At 55.6% G+C, this 21278-nt stretch overlaps 2 protein-coding genes across 4 annotated transcripts in view; both read left to right on the top strand.

Moving 5' to 3' along the window:
* PTDSS2 (phosphatidylserine synthase 2) overlaps positions 1-8947 on the top strand; it is a 28767-nt gene extending 19820 nt beyond the window's left edge. For both annotated transcript variants that reach the window (XM_063158338.1, XM_063158339.1), the window contains exons 7-12: positions 482-595; positions 1623-1741; positions 2406-2520; positions 4139-4284; positions 7121-7306; positions 8056-8947. In XM_063158338.1, coding sequence (XP_063014408.1) covers positions 482-595; positions 1623-1741; positions 2406-2520; positions 4139-4284; positions 7121-7306; positions 8056-8212 — 837 coding nt within the window. In that variant the 3' untranslated portion in view covers positions 8213-8947. The remainder of the gene's footprint in view (positions 1-481; positions 596-1622; positions 1742-2405; positions 2521-4138; positions 4285-7120; positions 7307-8055) is intronic.
* Positions 8948-11720: 2773 nt separating this feature from the next.
* On the top strand, positions 11721-21150 carry SYT12 (synaptotagmin 12). Of its 2 annotated transcripts, none has more exons than XM_063158341.1 (8): positions 11721-12053; positions 14302-14512; positions 15729-15922; positions 16494-16886; positions 19167-19382; positions 19455-19575; positions 19736-19869; positions 20514-21150. In XM_063158341.1, exons 2-8 carry the CDS (start codon positions 14476-14478, stop codon positions 20685-20687), a joined length of 1269 nt encoding a protein of 422 aa, XP_063014411.1. In that variant the 5' UTR covers positions 11721-12053; positions 14302-14475; the 3' UTR covers positions 20688-21150. The 2 variants fall into 2 exon arrangements, with proteins under 2 accessions (XP_063014411.1, XP_063014410.1); XM_063158340.1 differs by having other exon boundaries at positions 14282-14512.
* The last annotated feature ends 128 nt before the right edge of the window (positions 21151-21278 follow it).

The following is a 21278-nucleotide window of genomic DNA, read 5'->3' as shown; positions in this document are numbered from 1 at the left end:
AAACAGAGATGGGCCTGTGTTTGGATTTTTTCCCCCAAATCTCAAAGCACCAGGGTGGCAATATTGAGAATGAATGGGCCTCATTCATCAGAAATTATTGTGGCTTTGGAGTCATTCAGAGCCCATAAAAGGCTCTGAAAAGCCTTTTCTGAGCACTGTAAGAACGATGCTGCCTGTGGTGGTTGAGCACCCAGTAATTCCATGCATTTAACTCATTTCCCTCCTGCTGAATCCCATTTTACCAGAATTTATCATAATCTGTATTCCTGTGCTGGTTTTGGCTGGGGTGGAGGTGATTTTCTTCAGTGGCCTTTCTTGTCTCTTGTGCAGGTAATGGTGATAAATTGAGAGGCCTGTGAGCATTTGGACCATCATATCACAAAAATAAAATTGTCCTGAGTTTTCTGATCCTTTTCTGGATACCGGAGACAACTGTAGATGTGTTTTAGCAGCTGTTTAAAAGGCTTTTTTCTCCCTTCAGACTCTGATGATTCGGGACTGGTGGATGTGCATGATCATCAGTGTCATGTTTGAGTTCCTGGAGTACAGCCTGGAGCACCAGCTCCCAAACTTCAGTGAATGCTGGTGGGATCACGTACGTACTGCAGGGATCAGAGTTTGTTTGGGAATTCAGATTTTACAGGGAGGGCTGGGAAGTGGTGAGAGCTGGGTTGTATCCCATGTGTGACTGCTCCCTGTTCAGTTTGTGACCTGCATGTCACTGTTTCTGTCATTTTGTGTCTTACAAACACTTGGACATGGTTAAATATTTGTTTGGGTTTGTTTCACACCACAGGGAGGATCTAAAGCTGGACCTGAACATTTTCAAATATTTGCTGATAAAGCAAATAAAAGCAATAAAGTCTGAAAATCAGAGAAAGGCAAAACTTGGTGTGATCTTAAAGGGACTGTGATGGTGTTCACAGGGGTCTTAGGATGAGGGAAGAGACTATTCTGATTCTATGTTTCAGAAGGTTTGATTTATTATTTTAGGATATATATTATACTAAAACTATACTAAAAAAATAGAAGAAAAGATTTCATCAGAAGGCTAGCTAAGAATAGAGTAGGATTGATAACAAAGGCTTGTGACTGACTGAGACAGTCCAGACAGCTGGGCTATGATTTGCCATTAATTAGAAACAACCACATGAGACAAATCACAGATGCACCTATTGCATTCCACAGCAGCAGATAACCATTGTTTACATTTTGTCTCTGAGGTCTCTCAGCTTCTCAGGAGAAAAAAATCCTAAGGAAAGGACTTTTCAGGAAAATATCATGGCTACAGGACACCCTTTTAAAGTTGTGTTTTATTTTCCTGTGAGGTCTAAATTGGTGCCAGAGCGATCAGAATTCCCTGCAGTCAGGGCCCACAGCTCTGGGTCTGTGTTTGGATGGATTTTGGGGAATACCCAAGCTTGGAGTCATTTGCTCCATGGCTGTATTTTCAAAAGTCAGGGCATTATTAGAGACATCAAGCCAAGCTATTTAGCCTTCAGAAAACCTGTGGAATTAACACTCTGTCCCACTCCTTGGAATGCAGGGCTGTGCTGTAGTGATTCCCTTTGCCAAGCTCTAGTGTTCCTTCCCCAGCATCATTCCTGTGTTTCTCCTTCCAGTGGATAATGGATGTGATCTTATGTAACGGGTTAGGAATTTACTGTGGGATGAAGACCCTGTCCTGGCTTTCCTTGAAAACCTACAAGTGGCAAGGGCTCTGGAACATTCCAACCTACAAGTAAGTTGGGGAGGAGGGAACTCCACAGGCACAGCACAAAGGCTGGGCCCCTTTTCAAGAGCTTGGTTGTTCTGTTTGGGTTAATATGGATTAAAGAATTCCCAGGTGGCTCCAGAATCCAGTGACTTACTGGAGGTTTGTTGGAGAGTTTTATTCACCTTGTGAATGGCATTGTTGGAAATCCACCTGTGTGTCCCAAACATTGCCTGATGGCTGGGACTGAGGGCATTCTGAGGAAATGAGCTTATTTGATGAAATGGTTTAAGGAAGAGCAGGAATCCAAGTTGGCACCATGCTCCCATTCACAGCAAGGATCTGTTTGGTCTTTTTGCATTCCCTAGTAACCAGAACTTCACAGGAACTGGGACACTGGGAATTAAAATTTAATAAATCCCTTGTAGTTGTGTACCAGTAATGACCCATGGTGCTCTGTAGTGTCTTTGCTGAGCAGAGCAGAACTGCTTACAACAGTGGGTGTAGTATATTAAAGCTTAAATTGATAATTAAAATAACAAGCTCAGAGCTAATCTCATTAAGTTATGATTTTAATGGAGTAAATGGAGGCATTTTGCATATCTGAACTGGTGTCTCAAATGGAAACTCTGGCAGATGCCTCTTGCCTGCTTTCCCTTCAGGCTGCAGTGGTTATTTTGCTTTTTTCCAGGGGCAAGATGAAGAGGATTGTGTTCCAGTTCACCCCCTACAGCTGGGTGAAGTTTGAGTGGAAGCCGGCCTCCAGCCTGCGCAGGTGGCTCGCTGTCTGTGGCATCATCTTTGTGGTGAGGACACCTCTCTGGCCCTCCTGTCCCCTCCTCCAGGTCCTGCCACTCAGGCTGCAGCCCTGGGCATGTTCCTGAAGCTGAGGCCAGCAGGGATCCCTTCCCAATCCCGCAGAACAGGGGGCTGTGTCCGTGTCTCTGGGACAGGTGACAGATGCACTGCAGAAAGGGCTGTCCTTGCTTGCTGCCCACTGTTCTGGCAGTGGGAGCACTATGAAGTGGGATCTTTGGGTTCTCAGCAAGGTGCTGCTCCCCAAAGCACTGGCTGTGGGTGAAAGTAGCTCCAATCCCTCAGTTTTATGCAGCTGCAGGTCACATTACGGCTGGAAGGGGCTGTATCCAAGGCCTCTGGCTCCTCTGAGCTCTCTCCTGAGGCACAGATCTGCCTAAATCATTCAGTTCTCCTAGAATTTTTTTTTTAACATTTCACTGCACACACAGCACCTGAGTGGGTGGAATTGTTTTATGCTGGGAATGCAGCATCTGAAATTCATACCAGTGCCTGTGAAGCTGAACTTGTCACCCACATGACTGACAGGCATTTAAACTGCCCAGTTTACCCTTCCCTTTTCCCATTTCTGCCCCTTTGCCAGCCAGGGGACTTTGGCCATCCATGGGATGTCACTTGACTCTGCTCTGGGCAACTCAAACTTATCTCAGCCCAGCAGCTGTGAAATTTAACTAAATCCATCCCCGTGACACTGGTGGTGATCCAGGGGCACTGGGCATGAACCAGGTTCAGTGGCACAGGACAGAACTCTGTGTTTTGCCAGAACAAACTCCCAGCACCTGATTCCTGCTGCAGGACACATTGGCCAAACTCACATTGCACACCAGGCCTGCTCTGTGGGAGGACTGAAAGAGTATAATATAAATAAAATAGATGTTTCCCCTAAAGGTTGCTGGTTGCACCCTGAAGAAATGGGGGTTTAGGTGCTGCTGTAACAGAGATCCCAGTGAATTCTTACTGAACTGTGGGATTATGTTTCTTTTAGCACATCTCAGCTTCAGCTGACAGGTTCCAAGCAGCTTCAGGTTCTGGCTCACTCCTTGGGTTTCAGCAAGGCTTAATGCCCTTTGTTATCACTTCTTTTGAAGTGACAATCTGGTGTCTCTCTGCTCCCTTAAGCACATTGCCAGGGCAGCTGCTGGAGAGAACATTTTGCTCTTAATTTGTAATCAACTTTCCCAAGTTGTCTTTGAGGGTGAGTTTATATAACTGAGAAAAAACAACCCAGCCCAGCCCCCCCCAGGATGTGCAGCTCTGCCTCTTGTTATGGTGGGGCTCCCTCAGCTGGGTTTCGAAGGGCAGGGAAAGGAAAAGCTGTGCTTTTGGGATGTGCCCTCAGTGTTTGTGCAGGTACTTTGGCCTCTTGGTTTGAAGTTCAAAACCTTGCTTGAAATTTGAGGGTACTGCTTGTTCAGCTTTTTGTTGTGATTTTTAGTGCCTCTTCCAAAGTAAAGGAAATGTTTAAAAACCAAGTTTTGGGTGGGTGCTGATGGTTCAATCAGAGATGCTGAGAACTGCACAGGGGGCGCCATTCAGGGAGAGAGGGGCATTCCAAGCTCCATCCAGTGGTATTTTCCAAATGTAATTCCAATGTCCCCCCGCTCCCAGTTTTTATTGGCAGAGCTGAACACGTTTTACCTGAAGTTTGTGCTGTGGATGCCCCCTGAACACTACCTGGTGCTGCTACGTCTGGTGTTTTTTGTCAACGTGGGAGGAGTGGCCATGAGGGAGATCTACGACTTCATGGACGACCCGTAAGCCCCTCCTCTCTGTACTTGCCATGTCGAGCTCCACGTGCTTTGTTTTGAACTTGCTCCAGCTTGCTGGCATCCATCTCGGGCACCAGTTCAGTTCAGCTTGTCAGGGACAACAAGGCCTAATCCCAAAGCATCCGCTCCGTGTTCCTTTGTTCCAGAGGTACCACTCTCACTGCCCCTGGTCAGAGAGCAGCTGTTGTTAAGGGCATTGTGTGTGCACTGTGTTAACCTCAGTGTCTGGTAGATGATGTCTCTGTGGAGAAGGGAATGTGGAAATGAGCTGGAGTGCCCCTGGCTCGTGGGCAGAGCGCTGCGCTCCGATTCCAGACCAGAGCCAGGAACTGCAGTCCTTGGATGTGCCCCCTGGGGGCATCAGGGCCCAGACTAAAAAAATTATTCTTAAAGGCACTTCTTTCCTTGAGCTTTCTTCCCCCTGGCCCTCTGGAGCTCTCCTGGCATCCTCTTGCAGGTCAGAGGCCCTGGGTAGCAGGGTGTGCTGCAGGTGAGGCACCACACACAGCAGTGCATGTACTCGAGACCGTTCCCACCTCAGCATCATATTTGTCCTCGCTGCTTTTGTTTCTGCAGACCATGTGAGAGCTGAGAAAGCTTTGTTCTCAAAATCACCTTTTCTTTTAATGTCACAACCTGCCTGAGCCCACATCCTCAGCCTGAGGCACCGCCTGGCTTCCAGGGGTGTTCATTGTCTGTCGCTGACCAACACAACAAAGTGTCTGTGTTCAGAATTTAGGGTTCCAACATGGTCTGAAGATCAGTTTCCCTTGCAAGGCTTTGACTCCTAGAACTGGGAAGAAGGGCCAGCCCACATTGCTTAGTCGGAATTCAGGACATTCCTCAGGGGCAGGATGCCCTGCCCTTGGTGCTGGACCTACTGGTTTGGGACGTGCCTCCAACTCACAGGTAAGAAGAGTCTCTGCCTTGCTGCTGAGCTCCTCTCCTTAGCACCATTCATCTTCTTGTGTTGGGGTTGGAAAAGCTCCTTTGCCCTCTGTCAACCATGTGGCATAACACAGGAATTTGGGAGAGTCATCCCTGGCCAGTGCCTCATCCCTGGCTCTGATTGTTGTTCTTTCCACAAGCCAGAGCAGCTCATCCCAACTGTGCATCCCTGTCACTGCCACCACCTCCTGCTGGGGGAGGTGACTGCCCTCACATCCTGGGGCTCCTGGCTCTGCTTGATGCCCCCCAGAGCTGACATTAGGCTGCTCCTGCAGAAGGGCAGAGCTGAGCTCTTACCTGGCACCTTCTCTGCGGAGGGTTTTGTAATCCCTTCCTGCATTCCAGGCCATCCTGGCAGAGAGGATCTGCCCCCATTTATCAGCTTCACTTGCATGTCATTTCAAGCCAAGGATCCTTCAGGATTCTTCCCATGGTGTTGTAGGGGAAGAGCAGGGGAAGAATGATTTGTTCCATGGCTGTATTTACAAAAGTCAGTGCATTATTCCTACTGGGAAGAGCAGGCTGTACCAGAGGCTCCTGGCTTACATCACATGGGAAACCTTGCTGACCTTTTCCTTTTGGAAACTCTTAATGCTCAAAGATTGGAATATTCCATTGCCCTTCCTTGACAAAAACGTGGCTCACTGCCTTGGCTGGTGGTGCTGGGATTGTCTGGGATGAACTGAGGAGGTCTCTTCAGCCAGCCCTGCAATGCTGGGTCTAGAAAGCAGTGAAATTCCAACATGAAGAATTCTTCTTCCTATTCAGCATTCTGAGTATCTGCAGGCAGTTGTGGGGCTTTGCTTGCAGGACCTTGGGCTGAGCATGGTGACAGTGTAGTGCCTGGAATTGTGACAGCCCCAGGAGAGGGGTGAAGCTTTCTTCAGCCCTCACACACCACTCACTGCCTCAGAGTTCCTGAGGACTGGATGTGTGAAATGTTCCTGGCCAGGAGTGTCTTGATGCATTTGTAGCATTGACCTAGTCACACATTCCTCATGGAGTCTTCCTCTCACCTCCAAGGAGTCTGCATCAAGCCCACGAGTTTTTATCTCCTTCTTCACAAGAAAAATCTTTCACATCTTTCCTGAATATTAGGGCAGGAAACCAGCTCTCTTCCTCGGCAGCCTTAGGGGCTGCCCAGCTCTTGTGTTGGGGTTATCTTTGATTCTGTTGTCAGGGAAAGGATGGCACAGGAGGAGGCAGCCCAGCAGAGCACAAAGGTGCCCTCATCATCCCAGCAACTGGAATTCCCTGTGAGAGATCTGCTGCTTCTCTTTTCATCTCTCTGCCTGTGGGTTAGGGCTGGTCTCTGCCCGTTTAATCTGTCACCACCTGGAGCAGTTTCTGCAGCCCTTTCATCTGAGCTCATCCAGGCGGGATACCTTTTAAGAAGGAATGCACTCATCCCCTCTGCATCAGCACTCACCTACATTTGATTTATTCCATATTTTTTCCCAGTGTATTTGGATGGTTTGGTGTAGCTTGAATTCCACTTGGGTGTCAAATATTGCTCTGGGCCTGGTGTGTGAGAAGCTCCTGTTTGGAACCATACCCTGAACATCAGCTGATCTCAGGCTGGTCAGAGAATTGTTTCATGTGGATTTATTTACCTGGGAATGGGGACACTTCCTGCATTGTGTGGTGGTGAAGGTTAACTTTTCTTGCTTTTAGAGCCTCTGAGAGGAAACTGAAGTAACACCAGCATGAAAGTGTCATCCTGCAGAGCCTTAGTGCGTGTGTGATCTGAACTAGACATGTAGGACTGTGCCAAGCTGAATGAAATCCCTGCCCCAGCTGTCTTTTTGTGCCGATTTCTCCACATCCCCAGTTGTACAGCAATGAGATGTTCTTGTCTGTGTTTCCCCTGCAGGAAGTTCCACAAGAAGCTGGGCCAGCAGGCCTGGCTGGTTGCTGCTATTACTGCCACGGAGTTCCTGATCGTGGTCAAGTACGACCCCTACACACTCACCCTCTCCCTGCCCTTCTACATCACCCAGTGCTGGATCCTGGGGATTATCCTGGTGCTCACCTGGACAGCCTGGCGCTTCTTCATCCGGTGAGTGGGGCTGCAGCTGGGGTTTGGGAGGATTTGTTCAACCCCCATCCTCAAGTGTGCCCCCTGGGAGTGCCTGGGGAGAGAGCGCAGCTCTCCTGGGTGGCTGCAGGTTCTGGAATAAACAGGGAGCTCCCTGGGCCTGATCCTGGCAGCTTCCTGTCTGGATCATGGAAAGAAGCTGCACAGGGCCTAAGGAATTAGCAGCCTTCCAGTTTTGGGAGCTGGAGAGGGGCTCTGCATATCAGGGGCTGGAGGGACAGGGCAAGGGGGAATGGCTCTGCACTGACAGAGAGCAGGGTTAGGTGTGATGTGGGGAAAAATGAGGGGGCTGAGGCCCTGGCACAGGCTGCCCAGAGAAGCTGTGGCTGCCCCTGGATCCCTGGAAGTGTCCAAGGCTGGGTTGGATGGAGCAGCCTGGGATAGTGGAAGGTTGCCCATGGCAGGGGGTGGAAGGGGATGGGCTTTAGGATCCCTTTCAACCCAAATCATTCCACAGCTGTTTGAAGTGCAGTGCTGTGTGGAGGGGGCAGCAGTGGCTGCTCCTGCAGGATTGGCTGTTGTGCTCTGGAAGAGGTGGGAAGAGCCAGGACACCAGCCAGAAACACAAAGTGCCAGTGAATCAGTGCCATCAGCAGTGGTAGCAATGCCCAGCCAGAGGCTCCAGTGAGTTGTTATCCCCAGCAGCTCGGTGCAGAGAGGCTCCCTGGTGCTCTCCTGCAGGCTGGAGCCGTGTGCTGTGTGTGTTGCAGGGACATCACCCTGCGCTACAAGGAGATCCGGCGGCAGAAGCAGGAGCACAGGCAGGAGCACAGGCACGACAAGGACAAATGCCTGAGCAATGGAGATGGACACTCAGCCCTGCTGGAGGAGCCTGACGGGAGCAAGCTGCGGGAGAGGAAGCTCTGAGCACGGACACGGGGCTGACAGCAACTCGTGGTGCCCTGGTGCACAGCCCCAACCTTATCCTACCTAACTCCTCATTGTCCTTGTTAGCGTTCCAGCGTGTGGGAATCCTCACGGGGAGGATGGCCCTGGCACAGCCCCCTCCTCTCCTCGTGTCACCAGGGCAGGGCCAGAGGAGGTGTGTGTGGGGGAGGTCAGTGCTGAGCCTGCACACGGGGCAGGGCCTCCCCCCGGTGCTGTGTGCCTGCCTGGGATCCAGCTGTGGAGATGGGGCTGGGAGCACGGCACACAGGGATCTGCTGCTCCATTCCCAGGGAACCCAGAGCTCCGTGGGGCCTTTGGGCATTAGGAACACTTGTTTTGGAGTGTACAGAGACCAGGCACGGGAAATGAATTCTGTTCTTCCTGCTGGAACTCCCTGGAGCTGCTTAGGAGGAGGATGGGGTGGCCACGGGTACATGGGGACGTGTGGCCAAGCTGCATTCCTTGCACAGGATGTACCACACTGCACTGCTGCTCCAGCCCCTCCACGGGGCATCCCTCTGACTTCCAGCATCTTGGAGCAGCCTGAAGCACGTGGGTGGTGTGTCCCAGCTCTGGGGAGACTGACAACTTCTCCTTAGCTCTTATTTTTAATTTCTCTTTTAGTCTCGGTCATCTCTTAAATGTAAGGGAAGGTGAAGTGAGAAAGGCCAACCTGCCTTTGCTCTGCGGAGTAAAATGTGTCACAAGCAGAAACCGGGAGTGTCCCATCAGTCTGGAGTTCTTTGCTTTGTCCTTGCTGCAGGGGGTTTGGTCTGGGGTCTGACAGGAGCACATCAGGCTCTGCCACCCTTTGTCACTGCCCTGTTCCTTCCAGGATAGCTCCAGAGTGGGGGATTTCTGGGAAGGCTGATCCCTGCAGTGTCACACCACCATCCCTGTCCCCCTGCCACCAGCAGGCCCAGGCCAGGCATGTCCCTGGCACGGCACAGCCAGGGAGCATCCTGAGCCAGGCAGTGTTTGTGCTGGTGACTCAGCAGCCTGGGAGGGGAATTGGAAGCCTGGGCTGCTTTGTTTCCCCAGGTCATTATTCCAGAATGTGAGAGCTGCACTGATCCACACGGATTCTGTCCCCTCTGCTCGAGCCCTCGCGTCGCTCTCCCGGGCATTGACGTCACCCTGACACTGCCTAATCCAATCTGGCTGCTTTTCAGGGAAGTGTTTGTCCAGGAGAAAATGGCACAAACACCACAGTACAATTCCAAGAGTGCAACCCCAAACTTCCTGCAGAGCTTGCAGACCTGCTGCCCAGCACACGTCTGGGTTTTTAATCTGGTTTTGTCCTCTACGGGAATGACAGCCAACATCTGCATTTGTCCCAGCTTTAGTGTCTCAAATGCTTTCCACCTGTAAAAAGTGGGAAGTTGGGAATCCCCAGCTGGGGAGATGGCCAGGTGACACAGGGGGACTTGTCACTGCACCCCTCTCCCACCAAAGGGCCACTTACCTGCGCTGGCAGCACCTGGTGAGGAACATCCAGAAAGATGCAGGAGCTTTGACCTCATACATGAACCACTGACTCATCTGTGTGCATCCAGGGGATCCCAGGGACAGTCTGCATCCTGCCCATGCAGTTCTGTGTGCTAGTGTGTCCTTTGGGGGTCCTCTCTTATCACCTCACACACACAGAGCCAGGGGGCTGAGGGGGCCTGGGCTGTGTCCCCTCCAGCACACAGGATGGGTAGATGGGTGCTGGGCCTTGAGGTAAGGAATGTGTCCAGATTTTCAGGGAAAAAGGTGAGCTCTGCTCATTGCAAACTCACCTGGGTTTAGGAATCCTTTTGTGATCGTCTGGCAGCAGTGCTCAAGGCAGCCTCATAGGGGGGAGGTTGAAGGAAGCCAAGATTCCTCATGGGAATAACGTTTGGTGTGGCCTAAAATGGGACCCTCCCTGTGGGAGAGCAGAGGTGCCAGCTCCTGCTTCCACACTCAGGAGTGTCCAGCCCACCTGGAGCAGGAATCCCACCTGTGGTCACACTGATTTCATGGAGAGCTGCCCAAAGGTAAGTGCTGGCTTTAAAAAGGAGGGGTTTTAATGGGTGAGTTGATGTCTGTTTGAGGCTGGGTGAATCCAGGTGCCCAGCTTGGAAATTTCCAAACCTCAGCCTGTGGTTTGGAACCCAATCCCATCTGGAACAGCTCTGGGGGTCACTTTTGCCCAGAGTGTGGAGTGGTGAGCCCCGAGGTGCCGTGCAGGAGGGTGCTGGACCCGAGCTGTCCTGTAGAGGGACATCCTGCCGCATCCCTGGGGACGCAGAGGAGCTCTGGGAAGTGGGGAAGGACCACGGCCTGCTCTTTTCCAGCTGCTGCTCTTTTCCAGCTGTGCCCGGAGGAAGAGCCAGGAAGCCTGATGGAAAGGAGCCTTGGCTGCTCTCCCACCCAGGCAGTGTTTTGGTACAGTAAAACTTGCTGTGTTTTCTCCCTGGAAATGAACTTGTGCCAGGAAATCACGGGAGCATCTCCAGTGCTGCCCTTCCTGGATCGTTCCAGAGCAGGGAGCAGCATCCAGCCCTGAGCTGGCCCCGGGGCTGGATGTGGGTGTTCCTGGGAATTACAGGGCCTCTGGAATGTCACACTGCTCCATGGCCTCTGACCCCACCTTTTTTTCAGGTCGTGTGGGTATTTTTTCCCCATAAAATCGCAATTATTCCATTTTCTCCAAGGAAAGTGTTTCTCCTGCTGTCTGAAATTGCTCCTTGGTGCCCTGGGAGTCGCCTGGCATTAAGGTGATGTGGCAGAAGCCATGGATATGAGGGAAAGGGAAGATCCCACAGGGGGGTGTGAAGGCACAATCTTTCCAATGGCGGTGGTGTGGTGGGCATGGAGCCACACTGAGGGGCTTTGGGGACCAGATCCCAAAAGGTTCCACTTTCTGCTGCAGAGGGAGAGGGATCTGATAGTTTTTCTTAGGAAGATCCAAAGCCAAGAGCTTGCTGGACAGCCCCAGGTGTCCCTGGAGGGACACACAGCTGGAGCTGTTTGGGATGAGGGAGACCCCAAGGATTCGGCTTTGGGGTGGAGATCCAGAGACCCCAAGGGGCTCTGCAGCCCTTGAGGGACACGGGGAGGGGACATGGGGAGAAACACTCGTCAGGGTCCATAGGGAGGAGCAGCTGGAGATGCACTGGGATGGACCAGGGAGTCCCTGGAAAGGGGGATCTGGGGATTTGGGGGAGCCTGGTATGGCCAAGCACACAGCAGAGGGTGTCTGGTGTGGGATGGGGGATCTGGCATTGTCCCTCCTCACTCCTGGCTGGGATTTGGGGTGCGTTTGTAGGGATTTGGAGTAAATTTTGTAGGTTTTTTTAATGGCAGCTTCCTCAGGAAGGCTGTGAGCCTGGCAAGCAAAGAGCGAGAGCCCCCCTGGGTCCCCGGGCTCTGCCGGGGGGTTCGGGCCGGGCTGGGCCCAGCCCCGGGGAGGGTCCGGCGAGCGCAGAGCCCGCCCAGCTCATGGCACGGGTGAGCGGCGGCTCCGCCCCGGGCTGGGCTGGGCGAGGGAGCGGAGCCGCTCCGGGTCCCGCACCGCTGGGAGCATCCCGCATCCATCCCGCATCCATCCCCGATCCATCCCGGTCCATCCCAGATCCCGGGCTGGCTCTGCACCCGCAGGGACCCCCGGAGCATCCCGGGGCTGGGGCCACCCGAGGATCCCGGGGCTGAGCTGGGGACCCCCGGGTGGCGCGGGGGGCTCTGCCCGGTGCCCAGCGCCGGCCCCGGGGCTCGCAGGGTCCCCCCCGGCCCGAGGGAGCGGACCCAGCTCGGCGGATGCCCCGCAGGTCCCTGAGGATTTGTACCTGTCCAGGTAAAGCGCGGGGGGCCCGGGTTGGGTGGGATGTGTCCCCTGGGGGGCGGTGGGTGACAGCAGAGCCCAAATCCTGTTTTGGCAAGTTCGGGGTGCGTCTCTATGGGTGCCAGGAGCAAACTCCATCCGTGCCGCTGGTGTGCCCTGCGGCTGGAGCCGGGCTGGGCTGGCCAGGGCAGCGCTGCGGGACCGGCAGCACCGAGCTGAGCTCAGCCCGGGCCCAGCGCTCCGGCCCCGGGGCAGGACAGGCAGCGAGGATGGGCAGGGACAGCGCTGGAACCCGGGCTGGGGTGTTTGGGGACTGCAGCGTGCTCGGGGGGTCATAGCCAGGCTCCCCAGGTGCTTTGGGGACAGCACTTGGGGTGTCTGTGCCTGTGGCCTTGGCAGCAGCGAGGTGACAGCCCCGTGAAGGCTGGGGGACCCTTTTTCTGCGGGGACAGGTGCTTTGGTGCTGTTTATGTCTCCCCCCTTGAGCTGTTTTATTGTCCCTCCAAGCAGGGAAAGGGACCTGAGCTCTGCAGCAGCTCCTAGGGAAAATTAAGTTGCCCTGGCCCTGGGGTGTTGGGATGGATGGAGAAGGCTCTGCACCCCAAACCAGGGCTCTGCAGCCTGATCCTGAGGTCTGGGGGTGAAAAACCCATCAATCCCTGTGCTGCCAGCAGCAGGAGAGCCGTGTCTCTTCCCTTCCCAATGCCTCACGCTTGATTTCCCTGGGATTTGAGCAGCAGGTCAGGGGGGTGTCGGAGCAGCTCGGTGCAACGCTCCAGGGAAGAGCTCAGTTAACAAAAAAAAAGCCATAAATCCTTCCCTGAGCACCTCCACCCCCGTTTCCTCACTCAGGAGAGATTGATGCTGTTTTCCTAATAGGAAAATACCTCTGGGTTTCATCCCAGTGCTGAGCACTGCAGTCTCTTTCCAGGTGATGCCTTGGAAATCTGCTTAACTTGCTGCTTAGAGCTCATTAGAGAGGGAGGTTTGGGGGAGAGAAGCTCTGAAAGGAAAGCAAAATTAGGAATTCCTTCTAATTTCCAGAGGAAATTGGGAAGAGATGGAGGGGGTTTAAAGGGGATGTTTGTCCTCCTGCAGGGAAAGTCAGTCCTGTAAACTTTGCTGTTCTCATATTAAAATAATTGGGAAGCAAGGAGAGGATCAGAGCACCTTGCTTGGGCACAGGGGCTTTTCAGGGCAGAAAAAGAGGCAGTTTAGAGTAAATCTCCATCACGTTGCTCTGTGAAAATGTCAATTTTCAGCTCTAAACAGCAAAGTGGGCCCTGAGCTGAGCTCAGGCCATGACGTGAGCTCAGCACGTTCCCAGCCAGGGCAGGGCTGGGAATTTATCCATTGCACAGGGAGGTTTGTGCCAGAGGGAGGAACCTCCCAGCCCCATCCCAGCCTTGCTGTCGCTTTGGGTCACAGTCAGGGCTCCCCTTCCTCCTGCTATCCCAGGCATGGGCTCTGTGCCCCTGCAGAGGGGGCCAGGCCAGCACAGCTGATATCCATGCCCTGAAATTCCCACTTTTGCCCTTTAAAGTCCAAGCCTGGATGGTTTTGGGGGGAGTTGATCACCCCCATGCAGTGCCTGAGGCCAGGCCAGCTCCCTGAGTGGGCTTTGGGAATTCTGGGGAAGGGCTGGGGGCTCAGAGGGAGGTGTGGGGGGTTTAGGTGCCGTGCTGAGGTTGTGTCCCTGTGGGGTTCTGTGGGATCTCACAGCTCTCCATGGTCTGTGATTCCCTGGCACGGATACCAGGGAACAGGGGGTGCTGCTCAGTTCCAGCAAATCCCTGGATTTGCTTGTTGGGTGTTTTTAGAGATCCCAAACCCCCCTTTTCACAGCAGGAGTAGCTGGCTTGGGCAAATCCCCCTCAGCATCCCTGGTGCCTGTGCTGGGATCTGCCTGGGAGAGCAAATTCACCTGACTGTGAAAAACCCTTTTTGGGGGGGAAGGCAGCAGAGCTTTCCCACTGCAGGAGCTGATTCCTTGGGAACCACATCCCCTAAACCCCTCAGTGACCCCAAAATGGAGGAATGGGGCTGCCCCCCTCAGCTGAGCCTAGGGCAAACCTCGGCAAAGGCTGGGAGACTGCAGGAGGCACAGGAAGGTTTCAGCTGGAAAAGCAGCAAAGGGCTTGGAGGGCTCCTGGAGGAGGGATGCCACACACAGAGAGCTTGGGAATGCCGCCTGTTTAGAGGCTCCCGAGGTAAATGGAGCGTCTCTGTCCCTTTCCAAGCGTTCCCGTCCCTCCTGCAGCTCCTGCCGGTGCCTGAGAGGAGCCAGGGCCGGGAGCGATGGAGGGGGAGAAGTGATGGAGCGTCCCTACCGGAAAACCACCAGGCATTGGATCTTTGAGTTGTCCCGTTCCTCCTGACGCTGTGTGCCGTGTCTCACGCATTCCAGGCTGTCCCCTCGCAGGGAGCGTTTGCCATGGACACCGGGCACGTGAGCAGATCCCGCTTCAGCGGTGAGTCCTCCCCAGGGAGCCGGGAAGGGTTCGGAGCAGAGCTGCTGGCGCTCACACCGAGGTCGTTTTGGGGCTGGTCCTCGCTGCTTTCCATGGGGAGAACCCTCTGCTCCATGTGCCCGCTGGGTTTTGCTTCCTAAAGCAAGGGTAAAACCCTTAAAACCTCCAAGTTTTCCAACCTGAGCGCTCAGCCCTCAGAAACAGGCAGGGATGAGGGGGAAGCAAGTTCCAGTTCCAGGGATTTGCTCTAGGAGTTCCTCAGAGGTAGGAGCCAGTAAAATATTATTCTGCTATTTTTATTTTCATTCCAAATTTTGCCCCTCCACCATAGCAGGAGCCTGGGAGCTCTGGCACGGGAAACCTCCAACTGCTTCCCACAGCATCCTTGGCAGGGATGCAGGGATGGAGCAGAGCCCTTCAGGGCTTTGGATGAAGCAGGAGCCGGGTCCCATCCCAATGTTTAACCTCGGAGCTCCCCGTGGGCTGCTCCGGGGATCCAATTCGCTTTGGCTGGGAATGCTCAGCTCCTTCTGCTGTTCCTGCTGGAGGAGGGCTGGGGGGAGCAGCAGGTTGTCCCTGCGCTCGGATGCGATGTGGGAGTTCAGCCTGGCTTCGGGCTTTTTCCGGCTCCGGAGGAGGCAGCGGGAGCGCTGCGGCGCGGGGCTGCCGGGGGACTCCGGGATGAGGAATCCTCCTCCCGTTTCCCGCTCTCTCTCCCGTTTCCCGCTCTCTCTCCCGTTGTCCCCGTCCCTCCGGTGTCGCACGGGGCGCTCGGTGCCGGTTCGGCGCGGCGGCGATGGAGGCTGGTGCAATGCAGCAGGAGCCGCTCGCAGCCCAGCCCGCCGCTCCCTCCCCGCGGGGCTCTCTGCCTGTTTCCCGCAGCTTTTCCCTTTGGTTTTTCCCTTCTCCCGGCTTTGCCTGGGCCGAGGGCGATGCGGATGTGCGCTGGGCACATCTGCCGGTGGGACAGAGCAAAGGGCGCCTGGGGAGTGACACGGCCACTCGCTGGGAGCGGGAGCACAGGAGAACTTCATCTCCCGGCAAAGCCGAGGCAGGACTGGGCTGGCATTTCTGGCTGGCAGAGCCTCTGCCCGACCCGGCTGGGAGCTGCGTTTATCCCCTCCTCGGCCCGGAGCTTGGAGCCGAGGCTGAGACTCCTTGCCGGGGTGGTGACCAGCCCTTGTCCCCCTGTCCCTCTGTCCCCCTGTCCCCGCAGTGGCCTCCAGCCCCCCGCGCTGGGAGATCGGGCTCTACGCCGCCGGCGCCTTGGCGCTGCTGGGAATCGCAGCCATCAACCTGTGGAAGCTGTGGCGCTCCGGGAGCTACCCGGCCCCTTCCCCCTTCCCCAACTATGACTACCGGTACCTGGAGCAGAAGTACGGAGCGGCGTGCCCGGACATCAGGAACAAGGTAAGGGGGAAGCTGCCTCTGTCTCCTTCCCTTTGCGGGATGCCGGAGCGGTGGGAGCATCTCCTGGATCCCCTGGCGGGGTGGAACGGCCACAGGCAGCAGCCTGGTGCTGCTGGAGCTTTTGGGGGATGGCTGGAGCCGGGAGCTGCGGGAAGATCCGGGCTCGCTGCCGCGGCAGCTTGAGGCCAGGCAGGGGCCGGGATGTGTCCAAGGAGGTGCCGGGGAAGCCCAGCTGTCCTGCTCGGCACGGAGGGATGGGATGGGATAGGAGAAGCCCAGCTGTCCTGCTCGGCACGGAGGGATGGGATTGAGATGGGATAGGAGAAGCCCAGCTGTCCAGCTGGGCATGGAGGGATGGGATGGGATTGGGATGGGATAGGAGAAGCCCAGCTGTCCAGCTGGGCATGGAGGGATGGGATGGGATTGGGATGGGATAGGAGAAGCCCAGCTGTCCTGCTCAGCACGGAGACTTGGGATTGGGATGGGATAGAAGCCCAGCTGTCCTGCTGGGCACAGAGGGATAGGATTGGGATGGGATGGATGGCAGCGCCTGCTCTCCTTTCCCCGGCAGCGAGGGCTGGCCCCGGGCTCGCAGCGGGCTCCAGGCCGGAGCTCTTCATCCCGCAAGAGCAGCCTGAGGGCAGAGGACACCTTGGAGAGCATCCAGGAGCTGGGCAGCCTGGAGCTGATGGGCAGAGACCTGGGCCTGGCCCACTATGGCCCCCTGAGGAAATCCATCTCGGCCGACTCGCTCAACTCCATCTCATCCATCGGGAACAACTTCGGGCAGGATTTCACCGTGGGGCAGGTGGAGGTGTGCATGGAGTACGACGCGAGGGCGGCCGCCCTGCACGTCACGCTGCTGCAGGGCAAGGACCTGCTGGAGAAGGAGGACGCGCGCTTCGAGTCGTGCTTCATGCGGATCAGCCTCCTGCCGGCCGAGCAGATCGTCGGCATCTCCCGGGTGAGCCCCTCCTCCTCTGCCAGAGCGCACCTGGATCACCCCAGGGATTTGGGTGGCAGCGTCCCCAGGCCTCATTCCCCAAGGAAGTGGTGGGGTTTGGGAGCAGGGAGCTGCAGGCATGGCAGGATCGGGAATGGTTGGCACGGGATCTGGGGGATATCAGCTCCCCAAGGAAATGGTGGGGTTTGGGAGCAGGAAGTGTCAGGCATGCCAGGATGAGGAATGGTTGGCACAGGATTTAGGGGATATCAGCTCGCCAAGGAAGTGGGGAATGGGGTTTGGGAGCAGGGAGCATGGCAGGATCAGGAATGGTTGGCACAGAATCTGGGGAATATCAGCTCCTCGAGGAAATTGTGAGGTTTGGGAGCAGGGAGTGTCAAGCATGCCAGGATCAGGAATGGGTGGCACAGAATTTGGGGGATAACAGCTCCCCAAGGAAATGGTGGGGTTTGGAAGCTCCAGGCATGCCAGGATGAGGAATGGTTTGGCACAGGATTTGGGGGATATCAGCTCCCCACAGCAGTGATGGGATTAGGGAGCAGAGAGCTCTGGATTGGCACAGGATTTTGAGGGATGTCCAAAGAGGGTTTGCGTATCAGAAACCCGGCAGAGGCAGGAATGTCTCTCCCCTCTTGGCTGGAATTTGGGCTGACTTTGTCATCTCCAAGTGTGGCTGGGGGCAAGTTTTCCTGCTTGGCTGTCCCTGCTGGGGAAGGGACGCTGTGGCACGTGGAGGCCTGGGGTGGGATCTGGGGGGCAGTGGCAGTTTGAGCAGGTGCTGCTGGTGCCTTGCCATGGCCCCACAGTCCCCTGAGCCCCACAGTCCCTCTCCTTCCCACAGCAGCCCCAGTGCTTTTCCCTCCCCACAAAGGATGTGGCAGTGGAAAATCCATTTGGCAGCGCTGACAGCCACAACCAGGGTTGGTTCTGGTGCAAAACCTCCCTTTTTAAGTGCCTCAAAAGCTACTTTTGGAAAGCAGGAGCCTCAGTTTTCTTCCAGCAGCTCCTCTGTTGCAGAGTCAATTTGATTTAATCAGGATATCCCAGCAAGGAGTGGGAATTTGGTCCCCATTGAGGCACCTCTCCACTGGGGTGGAGGTGCCATTCCATCCCCACAAACTGGCTGCTGCCTCCAAAACATTTCCACAGTGCCCTTTTAGACCATTTTCCCATCCAAATCTCTGGCTCTTTATTTATGCTCTGGAGATATTTATTATTTAGTGTCATTATTTATAATTCACCAGCACAATTTACCTCCTCAGCTGCCCCAAGGCCATGGATAAAGGCCCAGCCGCTTTTTTTTCCCCAGTGCTTCTGGAGGGTTTTTAAATAGCAGCTCCTGTTTGGTTGTACTTGATCAAGAGCTCCCAAAATACAGCGTGGGCTGCAGACAGACAGTCTGTAAAATCTGCAGGGCTTTAAGATCTGCTCTTCACCTAGAGGAGCTCAGGAGGTTGGTGGTATCCAGTGGGAGAGCATGGACCAAGAAGGCAGGAATGGCAGGTGCTGCCTTTGTGTCCTTTATCCCAGGGATGGAGCAGGGTTAGGAGCAGACTGAGACAGGAGAGAGTCCTTGGAGGAGGTGACTGGAGAGTCCTTGGAGGAGAATCTCCTGGGGACTTTTGGGGTGACACAGCCCCACAGAGAGGTCCCTACTCCATCCAGATTTGGGTGGCTTTGGGGAGCTGGTTGTTCCACTTTGCTCCATGCTATCCAAGGCTGCAGCCTTCCATCCCATGGGACATCTTGGGTACTGAAACAGGGCTGGAGTAGTGGGAAAAAAAAATCCCTAAAGCCACAATTTTAGAGCATTTCCCCTCAGCCAGTTCTTTGGAATCAGCACCAGCAGGATGAGCCATGGGAGCTGCTGCTGCCTCTGCTCCCAGGGAATGACCTGACACGGGGACACAGCTCCATTCCCACAGGGCACATTCAGGAGCTGGTTCTGCTTGGAGAAGGGCTGGGGGTTACACCTTGTAGCTATAAATCCTGTTGCCTGATACAGCCAAGCCGAATGTGCATCCGCACTCCCAGGGGCTTGGGATCTATCTGAGAGCACTGGGCCAACGCTGATTCTCTAATTAAACTAATTAACAGTCACTGGGGCAGGTCACAGCCCTGATTTTCACTCCAGTGGCCGAGCAGTTGCTGCGGTCAGGTCGGGAATAAACCCTCCCGGTCGGATGGGGCGTGCCCTGGGGATCCCCATGAGATGGGGCCGAGCAGGGCTGCAGCGCCCAGCCCCAGGCATGCCAGGGCTATTCCCCCTTCCCACGGCAGATCCAGAGGAGCTCCTACTCGGTGGCGTTCGACGAGCGCTTCTCGGTGCCGCTGGACCCGGCGGCGCTGGAGGAGAACAGCCTGCGCTTCTCCGTCTTTGGCGTGGACGAGGACGAGCGCAGCGTCAGCACCGGCGTGGCCGAGCTCAAGCTCTCCGACCTGGAGCTGGCCACGCGCCCCTTCAACGCCTGGCTCTACCTGCAGGACACCAACAAGGTGAGCCAGCGGTGTCCCTGCTCCCAGCGGGGGTTTGGGACGTGGCTGTGTCCTGACTGTGGTGTCCCTCAGGCGGTGGACACTGTGGGGGAGATCCTGCTCTCCCTGAGCTACCTGCCCACGGCCGAGCGGCTCACCGTGGTGGTGGTCAAAGCCAAGAACCTGGTGTGGAGCAATGGGAAGGTGACTGCAGGTGAGGGGGCTCCATGGTGGGGTTTGTCCTGATTTATCCCGTTTGCTTCATTGGGAGTGGCTCCCCGTGAGGACAGACCTGCCAGGAAGGGCCACCAGAAAGGTCCCCCACCTTCTCCACATGGCTGGGGACACTGATCCCTCTCCTGCCCTCCGAGCAGATCCCTTCGTCAAGGTGTACCTGCTGCAGGATGGGAGGAAGATCAGCAAGAAGAAGACAGCGGTGAAGAGGGGAGACACCAACCCCGTGTTCAACGAGGCCATGATCTTCTCCGTGCCCGCCATCGTGCTCCAGGTCTGGCCCAGCATGAGGGGGCTGGGGAGGGGGCACATCCCAGTGCTTCTCAGGGGAGCTCCTGGGGGTGTGGGGTTCTGGGGGCTGATTTTGGGGGTTGTAGGTGTGTGTGAGGGCTTTTGTGGGGTATATGGATGTGTGGGCGCTGTTGGAGGGTATAGGGATGTGTGGGAGCTGTTGGGGGATATGTGGATGTGTGGGGGCTGTTGTGGGGTACAGGGATGAGTGGGGGCTGCTTGGAGAGGTGTGGATGTGTGGAAATGGCTGCTGGAGGGGGGATCAGTATGGGGTGGGACTCTTGGGGAGGATATGGATGTGTGGGTTGGAATACAGCAGGGTGCACAGGGATGGTTTGGTATGTGGACAGGGCAAAGATGGGTTAGGGGATGTGGGGTAAAAAGAGAGGGATGTGTAAGTGTGGGGGGATATGAGGGTGAGTGTTTAGGGATTTGGGGGCCTTCAAGAACAGGGGGTGGGTTTGAACATGGTGTGGGCCCAGAGGGCCATGTGTGTGTGGGCTATGGCAGGCTGGGTGGTGACACACAGATGTGCTGGCCTGGTGGGTGCATGTCCCATGCAGAGGGCACAGGGACACGCGTCTGGCCGGGTGTGTGTGTGTGTGGTGACATCCCCGTGCCCGGCAGGAGCTGTCCCTGCGCGTGACGGTGGCCGAGAGCGGCGAGGACGGGCGCGGTGACAACACGGGCCACGTGCTGATCGGGCCGGCAGCCAGCGGCATGGGCACCACGCACTGGAACCAGATGCTGGCCACGCTCCGCAAGCCCGTCTCCATGTGGCACCCGCTGCGCAGGAATTAGGATCCCCAGATCCTGGGGACAGCGGGCCCGCAGCAGGGACTCGGTGGCACCCACAGGGCCGAGCTGCTGAGGGGCCCAAAGCACTCGGAGCACGGAGAGCGGCTCCGTGGGCACATTCCAGGCCAGGCAGGAGCCAAATGGACCAAAACCAGCAGGAACCTCCCCAAACCACGGCTCCAGGGCGTTCCGTGTGCTCCCAATGGCCTCAAAATCCACGGAATCTTCAAACGGGGACTCTGAGCAAGGGAGAGGGGGGATTCCTTTGGAAGGTGGTTCTTGGGTGGGATTCCTTTGGAAGGAGGTTTCTGGGTGGGAATGGTGAGGGGGGTGACAAAAGCCAGCCTGGTGTGGGTGGTGATCCTGAGGGGATCTTTTGTAGTGACTTTGGCACGCCGTGCCAGGGTTGGAATGTTTCCAGTGAGAATGGAAAAAGGGAGCAATAACAGCAGAAAATCAATTGTTACATACAGCTTCTCCTCCCGTCTGTTCCTTCACACAGCAAATCCCTGCCCATCTCCACTGACTGCACAGGCAGGGATTGGTTTCCAACCATTTGGTTTCCAACCTCTTGGGTTTGAGGTCAGATCCATG

Source organism: Melospiza melodia, chromosome 6 (assembly GCF_035770615.1).
Source record: "Melospiza melodia melodia isolate bMelMel2 chromosome 6, bMelMel2.pri, whole genome shotgun sequence".
Classification (NCBI taxonomy): Eukaryota; Metazoa; Chordata; class Aves; order Passeriformes; family Passerellidae; genus Melospiza; species Melospiza melodia.
The sequence above is the reverse complement of the archived record's forward strand: the minus strand, read 5'-3'. Positions and strand labels throughout refer to the sequence as shown.

What these genes read in the sequence shown, in the direction of transcription:
- SYT12 (XM_063158341.1), top strand. Translation starts at nt 14,476, where the DNA reads ATGGACACCGGGCACGTGAGCAGATCCCGCTTCAGCG. An exon ending in ACCTGCAGGACACCAACAAG is followed by an intron (nt 19,383 to 19,454) that starts GTGAGCCAGCGG and finishes GGTGTCCCTCAG; the next exon opens with GCGGTGGACACTGTGGGGGA. An exon ending in TGCCCGCCATCGTGCTCCAG is followed by an intron (nt 19,870 to 20,513) that starts GTCTGGCCCAGC and finishes CGTGCCCGGCAG; the next exon opens with GAGCTGTCCCTGCGCGTGAC.